Here is a 19,181-nt window from a genome sequence, read left to right as displayed (position 1 = left end):
TTAAAATAACAGCTTCAAAATCATTTTGATGGCACAGTGTCTTGTAATAGGGTGAATGATGTCTCTTTCTCACCCACTCCGCCCCCATCACTTGTTTTCTGCACTATGTAACTTCAGTGTAATCTTTGATTTGAGGCAGTTTTGCTGCAGTTCACCTATAAATACTTACGGATAGACTGTTGAGTCATTAATAATGATGTCAGTTGCCATATTAATGAGACATATTAGACCCCAATTAGCTATTGCAATACAAAACTGTCACAAACTGTCACTAGAAGGTTCTCATTAGCTTGCGAGAGAATGAAACTTTTTCCAAACACAATGGAGGTCGGGTGCAGTAGTGCAAGTTGAATTTTCGACCAATCAGTGTAATTAACATGTTTCCTATTGATTACGAGGACTCAAATGTAGGGCTCAGGTTGCTTGTTTGCTTGTTCATTCTGGACCGGCTTTTCATGGCGCTTCACAGTTCGAGCCAGTCTTCCGTCCACAACTTCGTCTAAATGGTCTGCCATCCATGTGTTCTGTTGATATTGGCGTCTCAGTTATCTGCTATTGTACTCCCACAACCAATTGAAATCAAATTGAGGCTACAGTCTCCATGAATCAATATCTCATTCTTGACCAATCCATGCACATCCTCCTCACTTTAATAAATACACTTTGAGTCATTCATTGCACTCTAGATAGATGTGTTTAGAAGGGAAAAAAAACTCAAAGCATGAACGGTGAAGTCTTGCTAAAATGGCTTTTCTTAACGGGACCATCTTAAAATCATGCTTACACTTCAGCACCAGCTAATTTAATTCATTTAGCTCTGGAAGAACGCTTTCTGAAGATTTCTAATCAAACGCTAACCAGAAAGATCATTGTGAAAACAATAACCAACAATATTTGTTTTGTTTTTTTCTGGGCAATAACATCTCTCAAATTATTTCTTGATGACTATTCGCCTGGAATAGAATGACACATTATAACTGATAGCTTGTTTTCAGAGGGGAAGCTGTTACAATTTCACAATCCAGCATGAGGCTGATGACACTCCACGTCAGAGTGAGAGCTGATGACAAACAACACACACACACACACACACACACAACTTCTCTCCGTGTTTTCTGCGTGTCTGAACTCCACCTCTGAATTGTGGGGGGAAATATGCTCTCGCAAATTCAATGGCAATAAAGAGATACAGTGTGACAGGGAGTGCGAAGGAGGATTTCACTGAGGATTTACAATTAGCATGGACGCGTGCACATGAGGAAGACGGGAGGGGGGGTTGAGTGTGAAAAACAGTAAGGGGCGATATGTGTGTGGGCGTTTTATATTGGAGGAATGCAAACTTGAAATCACACGCCAATGAGTTTTCCGTATTTATTCATGGCTCGCGTGGTTTGCCACGAGGATGTCCCCTCCCCCCTTCTCTTTTAGTCTCTTGGGATCGTATGGGTACAGCTCAGAGTGAGATCTCTCACTGTTAATATCCTGTTTCTTTCTATCTTTGGGCAGTGTATGGCAGCTGTTTGTCTTAAATTCAAAGAAAGACAAATTATCATTAAACTATTTATTTGTCATCTGTTATTTGCCATATATTTGTTTTAATAACCAAACAAGCCTGAATCAGTCAGTCTAGGAGCATGTATGTATGCTTGGAATTTACTTTTAAGTTTCTTTCTCCTTCTTCACACTCATAACAGGTGTTTTGAGTTTCTGTGGTTTACGCCCACGTACTGTCAGAATAAAGTTAGAGCAAAGCTGTGGTGACAAATTGCCGAGGACACACAGGAACCAGTTGCCCCATTGCAGCTCCGCAACAGGTGCACATAAGTAACGCAGGGGAGCCTGAGAGATGCCAACCAAGCTCTGTCTAATCCCTGAACAGAGGAAACACCTATGTGGGTGTGCAGAGCCTTTAGAAATTGCGCAGGGATTTCTGATTTAACAGCATTTTGGAGGGTGCGCAAGCCTATGTTGTTTATGTATGAGGAGAAGATGGAAGAGAGGTCTGTGTTTGCAGGGCTGGAATAAATGGACGAATACTCTGGGCAAACTTTTTTCAGGGGGCCCCTATATGCACATTTTGATATTTAATAAAGAAACAAATTACCTAAATGCCACAAGATTATTATTATACTCATTAATTGAGTTGGGTATATATTTTAACTTATCTGTTTATATTTTGGTATTCATATGCAATTGGTAAGTCATATAAGAAAAGTATAGCTAATGCTGTGTATGTTAAATATAATAATATTAATATAACATAAACATCAAAATAAAGTTTTAGAGCAGAGATTCTTTTAGATTTTTTAAAATATTTCAATGTTGAATATGTATTTAAATAAGTATGTTAAACATTATTAAAGCAGGCAGCTCTTTTGGCCTCTGTCTGGCCCTACGCTTGTGCCTAAAGTGTCTATGACTAGATCCTGCCGATTGTGTGTAATTGCATGTGCGCATAGTCTGACTGGGATTTTTATATGAGCTATTTTGCCCCAGACGTGGGGACACACACCTGACAAAAATTGTTTGTATGATTTCTAGGGACCTTGGCGTGGGAAATGGCACGGCTCCCCAGCTGGCGTCAGATAACAACAGAATGCTGGAAAACACGCCGGTGGTGCTCAACAACGCTGACACTGACAAGGTAAAATGAAACAAACTTTTGCTTATCTTTAACTTGAAACTAACCCTACTCTACTCAGATCGGAAACCTGAAGATCTTTTGACCTTTTATCTGTGTGAGCATGTGTTTGCAACATGAGCAGAATTGCAAAGTGAAACCCTGCCGCTGTATAATGCATGTGCATGCATGGCTCCCGTTGCCTGTCTAGCTCTTTAGCCTTGTACAATAATCCACAATATTGGCACTTTCCATGCTTTCAGAAACTGAGCACGCACATCTGTGTTGCTTCTTTGCACATAGTAGTAAAGCCTTTGCTTAAGATCCCATCACCTCCGCATTAGATCTTTCCGGGGGGGAAAGCTGGTGCAGCATTAAATCCAGCTTATGCCTTCCACACAGAAGGGTCTGGTCACAGGTCTGAGTGTCTGTGATAGGGATAGTGTCGTAATCTGCACATGGTCCGCGTTATCCACCCACTTGTGACGTCGCTCGAGCCCCCATCAATGGGACCGGATGGGGCGAAATGATTCTAGGAGGCATAATGAATGCATGCAGCTGCTGATCCATCTCTCTCCATCAAATGTGGCCCCTGTTGAAATGATCCAGCCCCTCAGACCTGCAGAGACGAGAATGTTAATGTGCATGGTTGTGAGAAAATTCATGTTAGGGTGTTGGAAAGAGGGAGGAAGGGTGGGAGGTTGTGCGGATGATGCATGCTTGACGGCAGTTAGAGAGGATATGTATGTATGAAGTGGTAAGAGGCCATATGTCTTTCCTGGTTGTGTGTGCTCAGACGGAGGAAACCTATGTGACTGTGAGAGGGTCGGTCACATGCAGCAGGCAGTGCCCCTGCAGGTGTTTTGCTAGACCCTGATGCTAACTTTGATGGCTCATTGCCGAGTGTTTTATTGGATAGACTCAAGTCAGACACTTAGCTCGAGTAAAGCACGAGTGAAATGGTCTGAGAAAATTTAAGTCAAATTTTCGTGTGATTAAATACAAGGATTTCAAGCGACATGTCGATGCCCTGCAAATTACTTCTCTCATTTTGGTGAAGGATAGTCCGTGCGCCTCCAGCTTGAGCTTCTGCTCCTGCATAATTTAATGTTTAATAAGCCCGCTGCAAATGAAAGGTGGCAGAAATTCCACCAGCTTGTGACGTCTGGAGACACCACCTTTGATGATCCATTGAAAGCAGAGATTATGCCTCCACGCCTCCTTTTCTTAACAAGTGACGGCTGAATCATCACTGAATAAGACACCAATTCTCGTACCATAAATGTACTTGTCTTAAGAAACATGGCTAAACCATATAAATATTTAACAACTATCGCATGCCTTTCCATTTTTCACACTGTCAGTCTCACTTTCTTCTGTGTCTCTTTTCCCATCCACCCCCTGTCTCATGCTCGTCATCTTCATTTCCCATCAGCTGTTTTAATTGATGAGTGAATGACGAACTTTCACTGCGTAACTGCATTTACCAGAAAGACTTTGGTCATTACGCCCCATTATGAAATTATCTTCATCAGATTAGTTTTAATTAGGCTCCACTGATTCTCCCCTCTGTTACATCAACACCTTATTCTTGACATTGAGGCCTGCTGATTTGATGGGTGATGGGATTTACACGATATGTAAGTGTATACTCCAGCAATGTCCCTGAATAAAATGAGATGCATGGGGAAGAACTGTGCCATTAAGGCTGGAAAAAGACTCTATCTGTTGTTCTTTATCAGATATACTGTACTAACAGTCATAGACCTTTCAGCGTTAGCTTTATGACTTTTAAGTCTTTTAATTGACTGTTTACTAAGCCACAAAACTGTAACTATGCCTGTAAGCTTTCCGTTCTTGCACACCATATATGTAGTCAACACTATTAACGGTGGCAGGTTTATACTTGAAATTCTTACACATTTTTGAAACCATGGTTTCTTGATTTCAGTCAGCGATAGACAAAAATCGGCTATCATTTTTTTGCCAGTGACCGTGAGTTGCTCACTGAAATGACATCTGTTGCTGGCAGATTTAATCAGCTAGCGCGCTAATTAAGCTGATGGCAGCAATTCCATGAGTTGGTTGGAAAAGAAGTTTCCAGTTAACTTTCCACTGAAGAGAGTACTCTTAAATGTAGGCATGTACTCACCAGATACTATAATGTTGTTCACGAAGTAAAGTTGATTTCCCCTCCAGTTCCAGTCGGCAGTCAGCATTAAAGTACATAAACACCCGAAAACGATGGTCAGCTCCGTGGGTCGTTGCTGTAGTCAGGTTGATAAACAGGAGTGGAGATAAATCAATTTTTTTATCTGAAAATTTAAAAAGTCATCTTTGAGCTTTCCTCTCGTTGGTAAACGGAGCAGAATCCAAAGTGACTCCAGGTGTTTTTTCTCCAGAGGGTCCAGCTCTAATCCAGACTCTCTAGCTGGCTTTAAGCAGCTGACCAGCAGCTCTTGCCCCTGCTTCGCAAACACCTTTTGTTTTGTTTTGATAGAGAGCCCCCTCGCGACAGAAGTTACATATTGTGCGTTTAAGTGTCTATTACATAGGGAGTAGTGAATTAGTAAACCAGGGAGTGATTTTGGACACCGTCCTTGGTCAGGCCTGCCATGCCCAGATGCATTGGCTAAGCTATGATTGGACAATCACTGTTTGGGGGAGGGGTTTTAGCAATAGGTCAATGGAACCATTTTTGAACAATCATATTTGACGTAGCCTATAATTCTCCCTTTATCACTCTTGATCTTTGTCTGTCCTGCCCACGTATTTAATAAGTGATCATTTAATAACTGACCTTGCATCCTTCCACAGTGACTCTGACATTTATAATTGACGTCAGTACACGTGTATAAATAAAGAAAAAAGTAAACTGACATTTAAAAGTTGTTCATATGAGCGGGCTTCTCTGAAACCTGCGTGTGGCATTCACAGAAAAGTAACTTTCTTAAATTTAAATGCCAAAGCTATAGCTTCTGGTCAGTGAGTGACAAGCCTAATGTTCATATTCAAACACACAACCGCTCAGTTTCTTATGTTCACTGTTGACAGAGTTTTAAGGCTTGTTGACAGTCAACAAGCCTTAAAACCCTGCATCTGATTTTCTTCCCCTGCTCGACCGAGAGTCTCTTCATGGTACAGTGATCTCTCTTCCTGTCCACAACCTCAGTGATAACAATGTGTCATATCAGAGGCGCACAGTGGGGGTTACTGCTGTTGGAGCATGAGCACACAGAAACTGAGCTCTTTACTCTCAGTGTGTGCAAAATCAAATTCAATTCAATACCCCTCATTCCTCTCTGCTGTTTGAGAAGACACGAAGTGACAATGAGACTCAACTGGCGTGACTCTGTTGGTATTCATCTTCCCGGCGTGCATGATGATTGTGTCACTGTTGTTCAGAAGCTGCTCCACTGTGCGATTAACAATACCGGGGGGAGACGATGAGAGAGCTTGCAAGGTGTGGGATTGATTACTCTGATCTTAGGCAATCACTCGGTGCCTTTCTCTAGGAACGCTTACAGTTGGCTTTGGGGTTAAATTGCAGGCATTCATCAGTCAATAGCTACAGTATTGGAAAACCCAGTGAGCCAAGAGTTAGCTTGCCATCAACCTGCTGTTAAATGCTGATTGCCTTCATCCTGGAGTGAGAAATAAAACAGAAATGAAAAAAGGGGGATTTAAGTGGTTCCTGTGCATAAGTTGGCGTGAGAGAGACTTAAGCACAATGACAAACTGATTTTCCTTGAGAATAAAGAGCAGGAAGTCCACAGAGGAAGCTCTTTGCCTTACAATGGTTGTAAAAGTCCCATTTGCAATGCTTCCAGATATTCCTCATTTTATTCCAGTCTGAAATTTGACAATCAATGTCCAATTGCGGCACTCAAATACAATCTTGCACAGTGGGACACCTGCATCTCTTTTCAGCTTTCCTCTGTTTGACTCCCAGTTAGAAACGATTTACCAAACTTGCACCAAAGGTGTTTCAGAGGCCAAAACCTTTTAGCCCGACTCAATACAAAGGCATAAAGTAATGACTCATGTGTAAACATCTGTTTGCTCTTTCCAGCCTCCGGCCCAGGACAGGCACTCACCCACCAAGTCACTGCAGAATGGCAGCCCCTCCAAATGCCCTCGCTTCCTAAAGATCAAAAACTGGGAGACTGGCACTGTCTACAGCGACACACTCCACCACGGCTCCAGCAAGGTAAGGCATATGGGAATCAGTTCAACTAATGGCTGGATAAAGCGGTTTCATGCAGCATTGATGATTTGATGCCATGAGTCATCCTGCAAGAGGTGGGGTTTCTATGCCAGTTGTGAATTTTAATAAAGGCTGTGAGGTGCTATTGTTTCCTCATACCCTGTCACCCTTCAATATATTAAAATGGTTTAAAACTACTGAAAAAAAGAGAAAACCTGTAAAAAAGATCAGTTGTAATGCAATGCAATACAATAGACCTCTAGTAAAAACAACACTTAAGTTGTTTGAGTGTTGACTCTAGGGCTGCTACTAAAGATTTCTTTAATTTGTAAAAAAGCTGCTGGTTATTTTCTCACTCGTTAACGAGTCCTGTGATTCATGGACTATAAAGTAGATAATGATGAGTTACTAGGTAACAGACTCAGAGATACTATATTTATTAATCATTAGGTAATGAGTAGTTACCAAGTAGACTCATTAATTACCAATTATTTAATCATTAGTTACTCTTTTTTGTACACCTTCAAGTAAAGTGTCTACCTGGTAACTACTCCGTATTATGTATCACTTTACTTGGAGGTGCCCAAAAAGAGTGTAATGATTAAGTAATTAATAATTAATGAGTGTGTTGCAGTCTGTTCTCCAGTAACTCATCATTTTCTACTATGAAGTTCAAATGACAGTTATTCCAGAATTACGTATTAATGATTCATTATCAAGTCGTTCCACATTCATTCCTTACTCCCTCCCTAGTAACTGATCACGTTTGTGTGTACCTTATTGTAAGGTGCAGCAATGTTTTAAGAGTTTCAGCTCTCCACCTCATTTGAATGCATATCAGGAGTAACAAAAAATAGTATATATGATAAGCATTATGGCGATAAAATGCAATTCAATCCAACAAGTTCAAAAACTTCAGCCTCAACCTCAGAGTTTGACCAGTTTGTTATTTCGCAAATCCTGTATCTGAATCAGATATGATCCTATTAGTCCAATGGTAAATGGATTAGACATGATACCAGATTGTGCTGTAACAAATTATATAACCTCACATATTAACAGTACAAATATTTGACAGGCAGTAGCCCTGTGTGTTGGCCTTTTCCAAAAAAATGACAAGTCTGCAACGCTGTCATACTGTAGGTCAACTGACAGAGGTGACAGACATGATATCTGTGGCTTTAATAGTGTCTTAAAGACACTGCTGAACTAAATACAGTTTATTGATGTACTGGAAAAACATTTAGCCTGCAGACTTACTAACACATAATTTGCAAGTCAAGTAGATTGAAGAATAATAGCACAGCGTGGCATGCCTTTAGCTGCTTCTCACTAACTATTCATACATTAGAGAGCTCTTGCCTGAAATGTTGGTGATTTAGCTTCTATTTAGCCAGAAAGCAGAGAGCAGAGGGGGTGGGTAAATCTGGGTGAAGCTTATGAAACAATAAATCCTTCAGAAAGAAAAGAAAACGTGATTGATATTGGCAGAGGTGGGAAGAGTAGCCGAAAACTGTACTCAAGTTAAAGTACTGTTACTTTTTAAAAGCGTAAACTTAAGAGGTGAACATACTGTATACCTGTATCATTAATGGCCTTATTTTTTTTTTTACTTAAAACAACAGCTTCAAAACATTTTATCAATTGTTTCTGACCCAACTATCTGCTTTGAATGCCTCCCTATGAGACATTGTGGCTCTACAATCACACTACTATCAGAACTTGAAGGCTTTGTCAGGTTAACATGTTGCACATATGGTGTACTGAGCACAAAACGCTGTGGTTTTTGGGCATGCAACTGATGCTGTTTTTTTTTTTTTCTTGGGAGGATAGTCTCCACCCTCATGGTGGCTTCGACAAGTAAGTAAGGTCATCTACAAAAACTTAGTTTGAGGGTAAAACTACAAAATGCAAAGACTTTGGTGAGACAATTGATTTCTCATTCCCGTTCATCTATCAACCGTTCTGTCCATACATTTTTATCCCCCATTTTATCATGCAGCCAAAGTTTCTTCCTCTAGTTAGTAAGCCAGTCTAGCAAGCACAAGGTGAACCCCGCTGTTTAAGCATTCAACCCCCAAAACACTGCAGCCATTCGTAAACAGCAAACAACAGCCTAATTACTTCGGTGACTTATCGAACAGGCTGTGCATCCCAATGAATGGCCTGTAGTAGCATCTCCAGATTTATTATATATATATATATATATACATATATATATAAATATATATATATATCACAGACGCTGCTGTATTCGAGGATGATCCGTCTTTTTCGAAAAGGACAGCTGGCTGGCATGAATGCCCAGAGCGGTACGATGAGCGGACGTGCTGGAGCACAAGTGATTCCTTTGTTTTATTTTTAACACTCCCAGCTCTGCTCATCCATTTCCCCTTTTTACTCTGTCACCTCTCACTGTTCATGTTTTTCTGCCTCGGCCTTGCTGTTGCCTCTTGTTGTCATGAATATTTTCTTAGCTTCCTTTTATATTTTTAAAAGTCCCTTTATTTTTTCTATGTTTTCTTGAGCGCTTCAGACTGTCACTCAATTTCCTTTCCATTCTCCTTTGTTTTGACCGGCTGTGATGGTGTGAATGTTGTCTTGTTCAAAAGATTTTTTTTCTGGATTTGCCGAGCGAGGGTTGGACTTGTTGGAAGTGACGCGGGGGGAAGTTTATTTTGGACAGACTGCCGCTCCACGTCTGAGTGTTTGGACAGTGCAAGTGTGTGGTTCAGCGTAACAGGCCAATTTTAGCAGCAGGGTCATTGTCAAATTTCCTCTTCGACTGCACGCCTGCGCTATCGTTCCTGTCATGCGCTCCTCTTGCTCACTCATTCGATCTCTCCCTGAGCTGGTGAAGGCATTTAAGCAAACCAAAGTGACAGCTGACTTCAGCTCTAATCATATTAAACTGACCACACAAGGTTGCTCTCAGCTATGAGCAATTTTCTCTCTGCATCTGTCTGTTTTCTTATTTTCTGTCTTTCCTCCTCGCTCTCTCTCTGTCTTCCTGTCTCTGCCTAATGGAAGGATACCAATCCATGACTCACTGACTTACTCATTCATTAACGTGCGTGCCAGCCATGTGTGAGCGATATAATGAAAGAAACTGTAAAAACATTATGATCCCTTGTATGCATTCAGGGTCTAGAACTTACAATAAAAACTGACCTTACTTATAATAAAAAAATAACCTTTTATTTGAACCAAGTGCCAAGGTAAATTTGGAAACTAGTTTATTTCATATTGACACCTTTTTGTCTTTTATCCTGGGAAAAAATGATACAGTTTTTCCCATCGTGAAATGTCTCAATCAGGGTTTGCGAGCAGGTCTTACTTGATGTTTAATTGGGTTCTCCAGCAAGAATATATGAGATAAATATATTTTACGCAGGGCTGAGAAGTGAGCACCTTCTTCCATAGGGCAAAAAAGGTGCTTTGATTATGTTTCACATAGCAATTGAAGTCAAAAGGTCGGAAAGCTGTTTCCTTTTCTTTTGAATGATTCCATTTGCTTGAATTAAAACATTTCCTAGGTCTGTTTCACGTTAGGCAGAACCGAGATTTAGCCGGTAAATCTTAAATGAATAGAGCAAGAAGATAATGTGATAGCTCTGTCTTTTGTAAATTAAGAGGATGCCATGCTTGTCTCAGGATGCATTCAATCACAATCCAGAGATGGACGTAGAAACAGTCTGTCAATTCATGCAACTGGTGTATTGTTTGTTTAGTAAAACCAATTAGCACAGCCGTTTTGTGCACCATGGAGCAAACATCTTATCTTCTGTTAGTGTTATGCTTTGCTGGAAGGAACATTTTGTGGACATTTGAAGATAAAGTGCCACACAGTTCTACCATATGGTCATGATCACACAGTTCTTCAGCTGATCTTTATGCACTGAAAAAGTAACCAGAATTCATCCCTGAAAAAGCCTCCCCCATCAGTCATGTTGTTTGTATTTTCAGATGCCAGTCTGCACAGAAAACGTGTGCATCGGGTCTGTAATGATGCCAAATCAGCAAGTCCACAAACCAGATGAGGTCAGAAGCAAAGAGGAGCTTCTCCGACTTGCCACTGACTTCATAGACCAGTACTACACCTCCATCAAAAGGTAAGTACAGCCTGTAGCATCTGCAAAGTTAAGTGTGTTAACAGGTCTCGGGGAGTGCTACTGCATATGTGAAAAAAGTTATATAAAGCCTTTTGTGGCTCCAGAGGAAGCAATGCAATCTGATAAAGTCATTTCACTCAGTGGCAAGTTGCATTGTGGGTAATGTAGGCACTAGGTTTTGAAAAGGAAGAAGAATACATGGAATAAAAAAGGCAAGTTACTGTTAACTGTTAAAAAGTGTAGTCAGTACTGTAATTACAATAATAAAGTAATGTAACTTGATCACCTTCCATTACTTTTGAATTACTTAGTACCAAACACATGCAAATAAAGACTAGAGACAATAAATGTCAATAAGATGACATTTACTTAACACGTAATCTTAACAACAAGTGGGAATTTTGAATTTCCATTTTCGCTCAGGAGCAGACTGTTGTGTGAGTCATCAACTGTTATCTTGTGAGTGCCTATGCAAGGTTACAGACTAGTATATCATTATCTTAAATTGTTAGTAATCCTGTTAGTAACCCCCTTTTTTTCCAGAATATATGCAATGTATCTATCTAATCTAAAATAACATTTTTTTTCTGTAACTTTACCTTCTTTTTGTATCCTGATCACATAATCCCGTTACATGTGGTCAACTACTCTCGAAGTGTGATAAAATGTATTAACACATACTGTACATCACAGTGCCAAGACGGACACGGAGCCTCAAGGGTAAGATACATCAACCAGCACAGGTTCTAGGGGTCCAGCCCAGGGTAAACTTGGGCTGGAAGCCGTAAACAACAACCCCTTTTGGTGGCGGTGAAACTGAAGTGAACTAACTGATGTGAAGAATACAATCTGGCAGTGACAAAGTGATAGGGCTGAGTATTTTCGGAGCACATCCATGTTCCCAGGGTCCGAAGGTCCCCAGATCGGTATTCTGTTCACACAAATTAACCCTCTTGGCATGTTTGAATCAAATAACCCTAACCACCTAAACGGAAACCTTCTATTTGTGAGATGAGTTGATTTTTGAGCCTTGCTCTCAGCTGATGCTTTCAGATTGGCACCTAAACCAACCTACAATCCCAAAGCGTCAATATTTGATGAGTTGGGAGAACCAAAGGGTTAGTATTACTATCTCACCAATCAAATCTTTAACTTAACCCTGACTTCATGTGGCAACACAGGTGTAACTCCAGTATTTGCAGGGGTCTTGATTATGGAACGAGTTGCAGGTGGTGGAGCTCACACACACACACACACACACACACACACACACACACACACACAGGTTTGGGAGACCATAGATTATTATAAATATTCAATCGCCTACAACATTGGAGCCTCACGAGAAATAACCAAACTCAGACCATTAAACAAAATTAGCCAACAGTAAATAAAAAGTGACACCACGGCAGGTGCAACAAGCATTATGGGACTACATGAATTAAATAGCCTGACGCATGAATAAATTACCAAGGCAGACAGCACAAACATGTATAATACAACAACACAGCGGTTGCAGCCACCAACACATTTATTCAAGCAAAAAGACAGTTTCTGCACAACCTGTAGTTCACACACAAAGGTAAGTTGGACTCACCTGTCTGAATGGCCTCATTGAATCCACAAGTTCCATAAGTGCGTTCAGAGGTTGCTGCTGGAGGATCCACCTCAAAAAACACAACTTAGCATTCAGCATGTTAGCCAAACCCAGAATGCAGCAATTGGGCCACTCGCCGTGTGGTTCATTAAGACAGTGATAGTTAGTCTGGATGCAACAGTCTTAATGCTCAAAGTAATACAAGTAGTCCACACAAAAAAACACTTTGTCACAGAAATGAGAGTAAATGTAATGTGTAACTTCCCCTGCTGCTCTAGATGAGCTAGTAAGCTAGCCTTGTTTAAGGCCAAAGCCGTCCTCTTCGCAATTCAAGTGTAGACAGTTACTGTAGGTACCTTTTGTTCCGATAAGATCGAGCTTTCTATCCAAACTAATTTCTCCTCATGGCAGACATTTAGACTTTTCAGACAAAGTTCCTACCTAATAGTCGGCAGGTAAACAGCCAACTTTGGCACTATAGCAGTTCATGGAACTACAAGTCATCCTTACGAAATGCCACAATTTACATACACCACCGCTTGTGTTGTACCATAGGTGTGCATGTATATGTTTTCCTGTCCTATGGTGCCATTGGACCTGTCTTGTCCTTAAAGGTTTGGCTCGAAGGCCCATGTGGACCGGCTGGAGGAGGTGACCAAGGAGATTGAAGCTTCAGGAACTTACCAGCTGAAAGACACTGAACTGATTTATGGAGCCAAGCACGCCTGGAGGAACGCCGCCCGATGTGTAGGGAGGATCCAGTGGTCAAAACTACAGGTGATATACAGTTTAGCTGAAATCATGGCATGGGGCTGGTGCTGCTTTTACTCTTTATATGTTGTTTTTGACAGTTCAACACGTAATGTGGGTAGTTTTCAAGATGTTCTTACTCAGAGACATAGTAAAAGACATTTGGTTCTGTCACTTATTTGGCTTTACAACTAAAATATACATACTTGATTTATTTTAATGGTATATTTAGTTTACCGTAACAAGTCACTGTGCATAAACCTGGCTCTGAGTGTTTATTTCCACGTTTGCTTTCCAGGTTTTTGATGCTAGAGACTGCACAACAGCTCATGGAATGTACAACTACATCTGTAACCACATCAAGTACGCCACCAACAAAGGAAACCTGAGGTAAACCACACACACACATACACACACACACAACTCTGCTCAACTATTTACTTAGTCTTGTTTCCTTTGTTCAGCTCTGCATTTGTTCCTCCAACTACACCCGGTCCTCTCCCCATCTGTCGCTCCATGTTTCTGATCACCCCTCTGCCTGTCTGACTACTCTGACTTGACCCACTGTCCCATCTGTCAGTGTGTGCTCTGTCTCTTAACGCTGTCTCTAACACTATCTGCTGCCCGTCTATCCGTCATTGTCTCGGCACCGATCATTGCCCTGTCGGTGAGGCGGCGGACCTTGCTAACAAGCAGTCATTTGTCAGACCTGCGCAGCACTCGCTCACTTTTTCTGCCAAGTCCTAATCACATGTGACACCTCATATTTACAGCTTGGATGATGGATAGCTCCTGACTCATTACTACGTTTAGCCCGGCCCTCAGAAGGACAGCCTGGATACACATGTTGATAAGAGCCAGTGCAACGTCCTGGCTGCGGCTCTCTCAGCCTGGCTGGCTTTAACCTAAATAAACACAGACGCATAAATAAACATAGTGCACAATGGTGCTATTGCAACATGTTGCAATAGTTAGGGAAATATTCTGTCAATGTTACAAAAACAGAGATGATTCGAAGAGATGGCCCTAAAATGATGCAAGAAACAAGATTGTGAGACATCATGTGGATATCATGGTTAATGTGATAATGTGCCTGCAGTGCAGTAAGTATTACTGAAAATGATACATCATAATTAAAAAGCTGTGAAAATATTAGATATCCCTTTTAAATAGGTTGTCAATGAACTAAAAGACAATACATGCTGTAAGTTGCTGAATTATTATAATTGCAATTATAATCACAATTATAATGGGTTTATTATTCATAACAAATGGCTTCAGCAATTGTTTACGAATCATCATCTACAAGCCATTCGTGCAAATGTTGGGATGTCAGGTTGCGAAGAATCCTGTTGGCTGGTGTTTTTCCTTTCTATCTAGTTATAATGCCATTATAAATATATTTGTAATTACTTAATATCAGTTTCTCATCTGAAAATAAGCCATCAGATCTGAAGTTTTGAATGTTTGCATGTCATAAATGGATTTTGGTCCAGATTGTCTGCAGTCCCTTTTTTGAAAAATAAGAATTGATCAAGTGATCTAACTGATCAAAGGGAGTTCTCAAAACCTGGGAACTTACATGTAATGGCTTGTAACGGTTAGTTAATGACTTATTAACCATAATGATGCTATTAGGTTACACTTAACTCCTTTATAAAGGGTAATATATTTGAAATTGACATCAGTATCAAACTGTTGCTGTACAGGAATATGATTATTACAATTATACACGCGGGATCAATTTGGAACTCATGATTCCGCATAAATATTAGCCTATTAATGTTCAATTAGGTAATAAACGACAGTCTTTGCTCTTCGTTCTTGTAAATGATGTTGTTTACAAGAAGGAAAGGAATACTGAAGTCTGATTGTACAGACTATGACTATTGGTTTCACCATTAACGCCAGTTTCCGGAGCCAAGCTGAGAGACTGTTTCCTGCAGATGTGGACTGCTAGCATCACTGGCCCAGATTCACACCAGCTGCTCTCCCTCTTCAGCGACTTACAACCGGCTTAGCAGCATTAACACTTCTGGCCGGTCATGGCATTAAAACGCCACAGGGATGTAGAACAGAACAAAGGTAGTTAAGCTACGAGTCCTTTGACATAACCTAATCAAAAATGCCGTTGGGCACGGATTACATGCACAATGCCAACCATCTGTAAGCAATCTTGTACTTTTTGTTCATCTAGACCATTTAATGCTTTGTTGCAGTATGTGCTGTGATCAACAAGCCGCTGATCTAAGATATTGCTGTGGCACAGTTCAGGAATCTGATTGTTTTATTCTAAATGTTTCTCAAGCTAGTAATACTGACATACTTTTTTTTCCTTTTCATATATTTGTTGTTTTATAGGTCGGCCATCACCATATTTCCTCAGAGGACAGATGGCAAACATGACTATAGAGTGTGGAACAGTCAGCTCATTCGTTACGCAGGCTACAAACAGCCTGACGGAGGGATCGTGGGAGACCCTGCTAATGTTGAATTTACAGAGGTACACAAAAGGAGGTGTATTTTATAGAGGTCAATGAGTTGAAGCTGCAAAACTTCCCTTTATAAGTGAGCTCACATGTTGTTTTTGGTCACTAGATCTGCATGCAGCTGGGATGGAAAGCTCCAAAGGGGCGTTTTGATGTCCTGCCGCTCCTGCTGCAAGCCAACGGAAATGACCCTGAGCTGTTCGAGATCCCCGAGGACCTCATCCTGGAGGTGCCAATGACACACCCAAAGTGAGTTATGCATTCCCGCTTGATTATGCATGAAATACAGAGAATCTAGCAAAACAAGAACAGAGGGGACTGCACAAAAAGACATCCACCCCCACACACGTCTCTTAACAACACTTCTTAAACAATGGCGTACTTTTTTGCCAAGAAGTCTGATTGGGTTATTGTCACATTCCAACTGTGCTGAATATTCCCAGAAAGCGCAGCTATCCATACTTTATCTGTTGCTATGCCGGTTTTTGTGGTAACCATGGGGCTTGTTAGTGAGGTTTCAAGCTTCCTCCTTTTTCTTATTCTAATGTGTTTACTTTTCTTTCATGAAAACTTCTCTGACATCGGTAGGAACTGCACAAACGCCGCAAAGCCTTTGAGATCTCGAGCGTTAAGCTGCTGTATCTAAAACCCACGATCACAGTCAAGAAATTGCTATTACCACTACACTAGTTTTCACACATGCAGACACAAATGCAGACAGAGCTATCATTACATTGCTTCACGCCACAGAGAGCAATTCAGAATCCCTTGACACACTGATCTCCCTGCCAGACTCCCCCCAAAATTGGCATCTCCTGCTCGATGCCCTGCATCAACTGGCCCTCAGCTCTGGCAGCAGCTTGGCACAGGCGTGCGACCACCAACAGCGTCTCATCATTATACGAGATTAGACCCAGCTCTGCAAATAAAACACTGAAAGCAATGTTATCAATCCCCTTAGAGGGTGCAAGGAGTGAGTGGGTGGGAGGTAGTTGAGGTCCTTCCTGCTCAGTCCAGCACTGAAAAGCTGTCAAAAATGGTTCATTTGTGTTAATGTTGATTTTGGACGCTCTCCTTTATAATGACACGTGTCTCAAAAAGACAGGAGCTGCAGCTAACAGTCATTCCCCTCTCTGCTCCGGCCAGGTACAAGTGGTTCAAGGACCTGGACCTGAAGTGGTACGGCCTCCCGGCGGTCTCCAGCATGCTGATGGAGATCGGCGGCCTGGAGTTCACTTGCTGCCCCTTCAGTGGCTGGTACATGGGCACGGAGATTGGCGTGCGGGACTTCTGCGACACCTCACGTTACAACATTCTGGAGGTAGTGTTTTGTGCCAAAACACACAGAGTCATGCTCCACTGAAGGAATCAGAGGCACAGACTGACTGAAGCCTCGTGCAGAGAGGAGCATGTGTTGTGTCACCAAATGACCCAATCAGACCGCCATTCTTCTTCTAATTGGGCACACTGAGGAGAAAGCTAAATGACAGGATTGTCACGAAATCTTTGTGCTTCTTACAAACTCTCTTGGCATAAATTATCCAGTTTTCATTTCAATATTATGCCAAAATGTGCATTCATTCATCTATTTATTTATTTATTCATGCATTTACATATTGTATGGCTATACGTATTTGGAAAGGTAAACAGCATTGTGAGCTACTCAGTGGTAATAACTGCCTAAATCTCCAAATTCTTTAAGAAGAAACACATATTTTTATATTACATATAATCAGAGCAATCAGACTCTCTACTTAGTTTGTATTGTCCGAGCCACTCAGTTCAAACCAGAGTGAGCCGAATCTAAAGAGCACTTCAGGGCCCATGGCTGCCGGATTAGATGAATTTGCTTCACAAATGAAGCACGGACATTGTGCTTGCAGTTCTGTTTGCCTGTGCACTGTTTTTTGGGTTTATCTTTTTATTTATTTTTTGTTTTGTAGCATTATTTGCATCAATTATTTGGCGAATAAGAAGACAATTTATTCCCAGCCCTGAACGTTAATTATTTATACGCAGATGTTAAAAGTATGTAGAAAATGTTTTTATTTCTTTTCTTTTTTTTAACTACTAGCTAGCACCTGCTGAATGCATGAAACATAGTTGAACATCACACTTGATTTAGAATGTTTAATAAGAAAAGGACGTGCCTAATCTTGACATTTTAATTGTCGTCATATGTAGGAGGTTGCTACCAAGATGGCCTTAGACACCAGGAAGACTTCCTCCCTTTGGAAAGACCAGGCATTGGTGGAGATCAACATCGCTGTTCTTCACAGCTTCCAGGTAGATATAGTCATCTTGAACCGACAGCACTTACAAGTGACCATGTTTCATGGAGAAAAACATCAAAACATTCATTTAACACCTTATATAGCTCCTGCAGCGTAATATACTACTCCTCTGTACATTTTTAAACTCAGCATGTTCTGCCAAAATCTGACTAAATATGTCTGTCTCTAGTGCAGATTGCTATTTATATTTGTCACTCATGAGTTGCCTTCAATGTTAGTACATTGAACTTTTATGATACAACTGCTGTAATTACTGAAGCATCAGAGAAAATACCATATTATAGAAAAGTCTCTATAGATAAGTGACATCAATGCAAAAGTGCTTTAAACCTGCATTCTTTCATTTTGACTCCACTGGTTTCAAAACAAGTCAGATTCTATGTAAGCTTATGAGAAAATGACCCTACTTCTCACTTGATTTATTACTTCTATAAACACTTTCCTCCTGAGTTTATGGTCTTGAACGCTAGTTCAAGTCTTTTTCAATACAGCATGATGTTCATTTTGTAGGTTATGGTACCATTTAGAGTAAAATAGACAATAAATCAGGGTGTAATCGAGGGCGTGGCTATGGGATTGAAAAGCCGCTACCATGGCGTTTCCTTGGGTTCTCAGTCAAATCCAATCACTATCCTCCCCAGCACAACACTTTTGTACAAACATGCTCACGTCTTACTCCATGGTGATGGCCATATGGCCAAACTCAAGGCCGATGATGGGTTTACACTTGAAAAATACATAAATGAGTTAATTGTTTGTGTCCCTTATTTTTAGACATGCAAAGTGACCATAGTAGACCATCACTCAGCCACAGAGTCCTTCATGAAGCACATGGAGAACGAGTACCGGGTGCGAGGTGGCTGTCCTGGGGACTGGGTGTGGATTGTGCCTCCCATGTCAGGAAGTATCACACCGGTTTTCCACCAAGAAATGCTCAACTACCGCCTCACCCCTTCCTTCGAGTACCAGGTGACCACCGGCATAATCATAGACATGCACTCATGTTTACAAACTGGGAATCATTACGTTAATTGTGCGCAGCAGATTGTGAATTGCTTCTTTTTTATACCGAGTCACTCCTAGAAAATACTGAATATCGCAGATGATGTCTG

General features: G+C 41.0%; 1 protein-coding gene across 5 annotated transcripts in view; it reads left to right on the top strand.

Annotated features, from left to right (window-relative positions):
* The window catches only part of nos1 (nitric oxide synthase 1 (neuronal)), a gene marked incomplete at its 3' end in the record, with an annotated part of 42,588 nt that overhangs the window by 4,038 nt on the left and 19,369 nt on the right, over positions 1–19,181 (top strand). For 3 of the 5 annotated variants that reach the window (XM_084359246.1, XM_084359249.1, XM_084359248.1), the window contains 10 exons: positions 2,542–2,644; positions 6,693–6,830; positions 10,794–10,939; positions 13,151–13,313; positions 13,585–13,676; positions 15,648–15,789; positions 15,885–16,024; positions 16,922–17,096; positions 17,960–18,061; positions 18,844–19,038. In XM_084359246.1, the coding sequence (XP_084215372.1) occupies positions 2,542–2,644; positions 6,693–6,830; positions 10,794–10,939; positions 13,151–13,313; positions 13,585–13,676; positions 15,648–15,789; positions 15,885–16,024; positions 16,922–17,096; positions 17,960–18,061; positions 18,844–19,038 (1,396 nt within the window). Of the gene's footprint in view, positions 1–2,541; positions 2,645–6,692; positions 6,831–10,793; positions 10,940–11,632; positions 11,660–13,150; positions 13,314–13,584; positions 13,677–15,647; positions 15,790–15,884; positions 16,025–16,921; positions 17,097–17,959; positions 18,062–18,843; positions 19,039–19,181 lie in introns of all 5 variants that reach the window. The other 2 variants (XM_084359247.1, XM_084359245.1) reach the window with 1 other exon arrangement.

This window comes from Pagrus pagrus, assembly GCF_965226575.1.
Source record: "Pagrus pagrus genome assembly, chromosome: 8".
NCBI lineage: Eukaryota > Metazoa > Chordata > Actinopteri > Spariformes > Sparidae > Pagrus > Pagrus pagrus.
The sequence above is the reverse complement of the archived record's forward strand: the minus strand, read 5'-3'. Positions and strand labels throughout refer to the sequence as shown.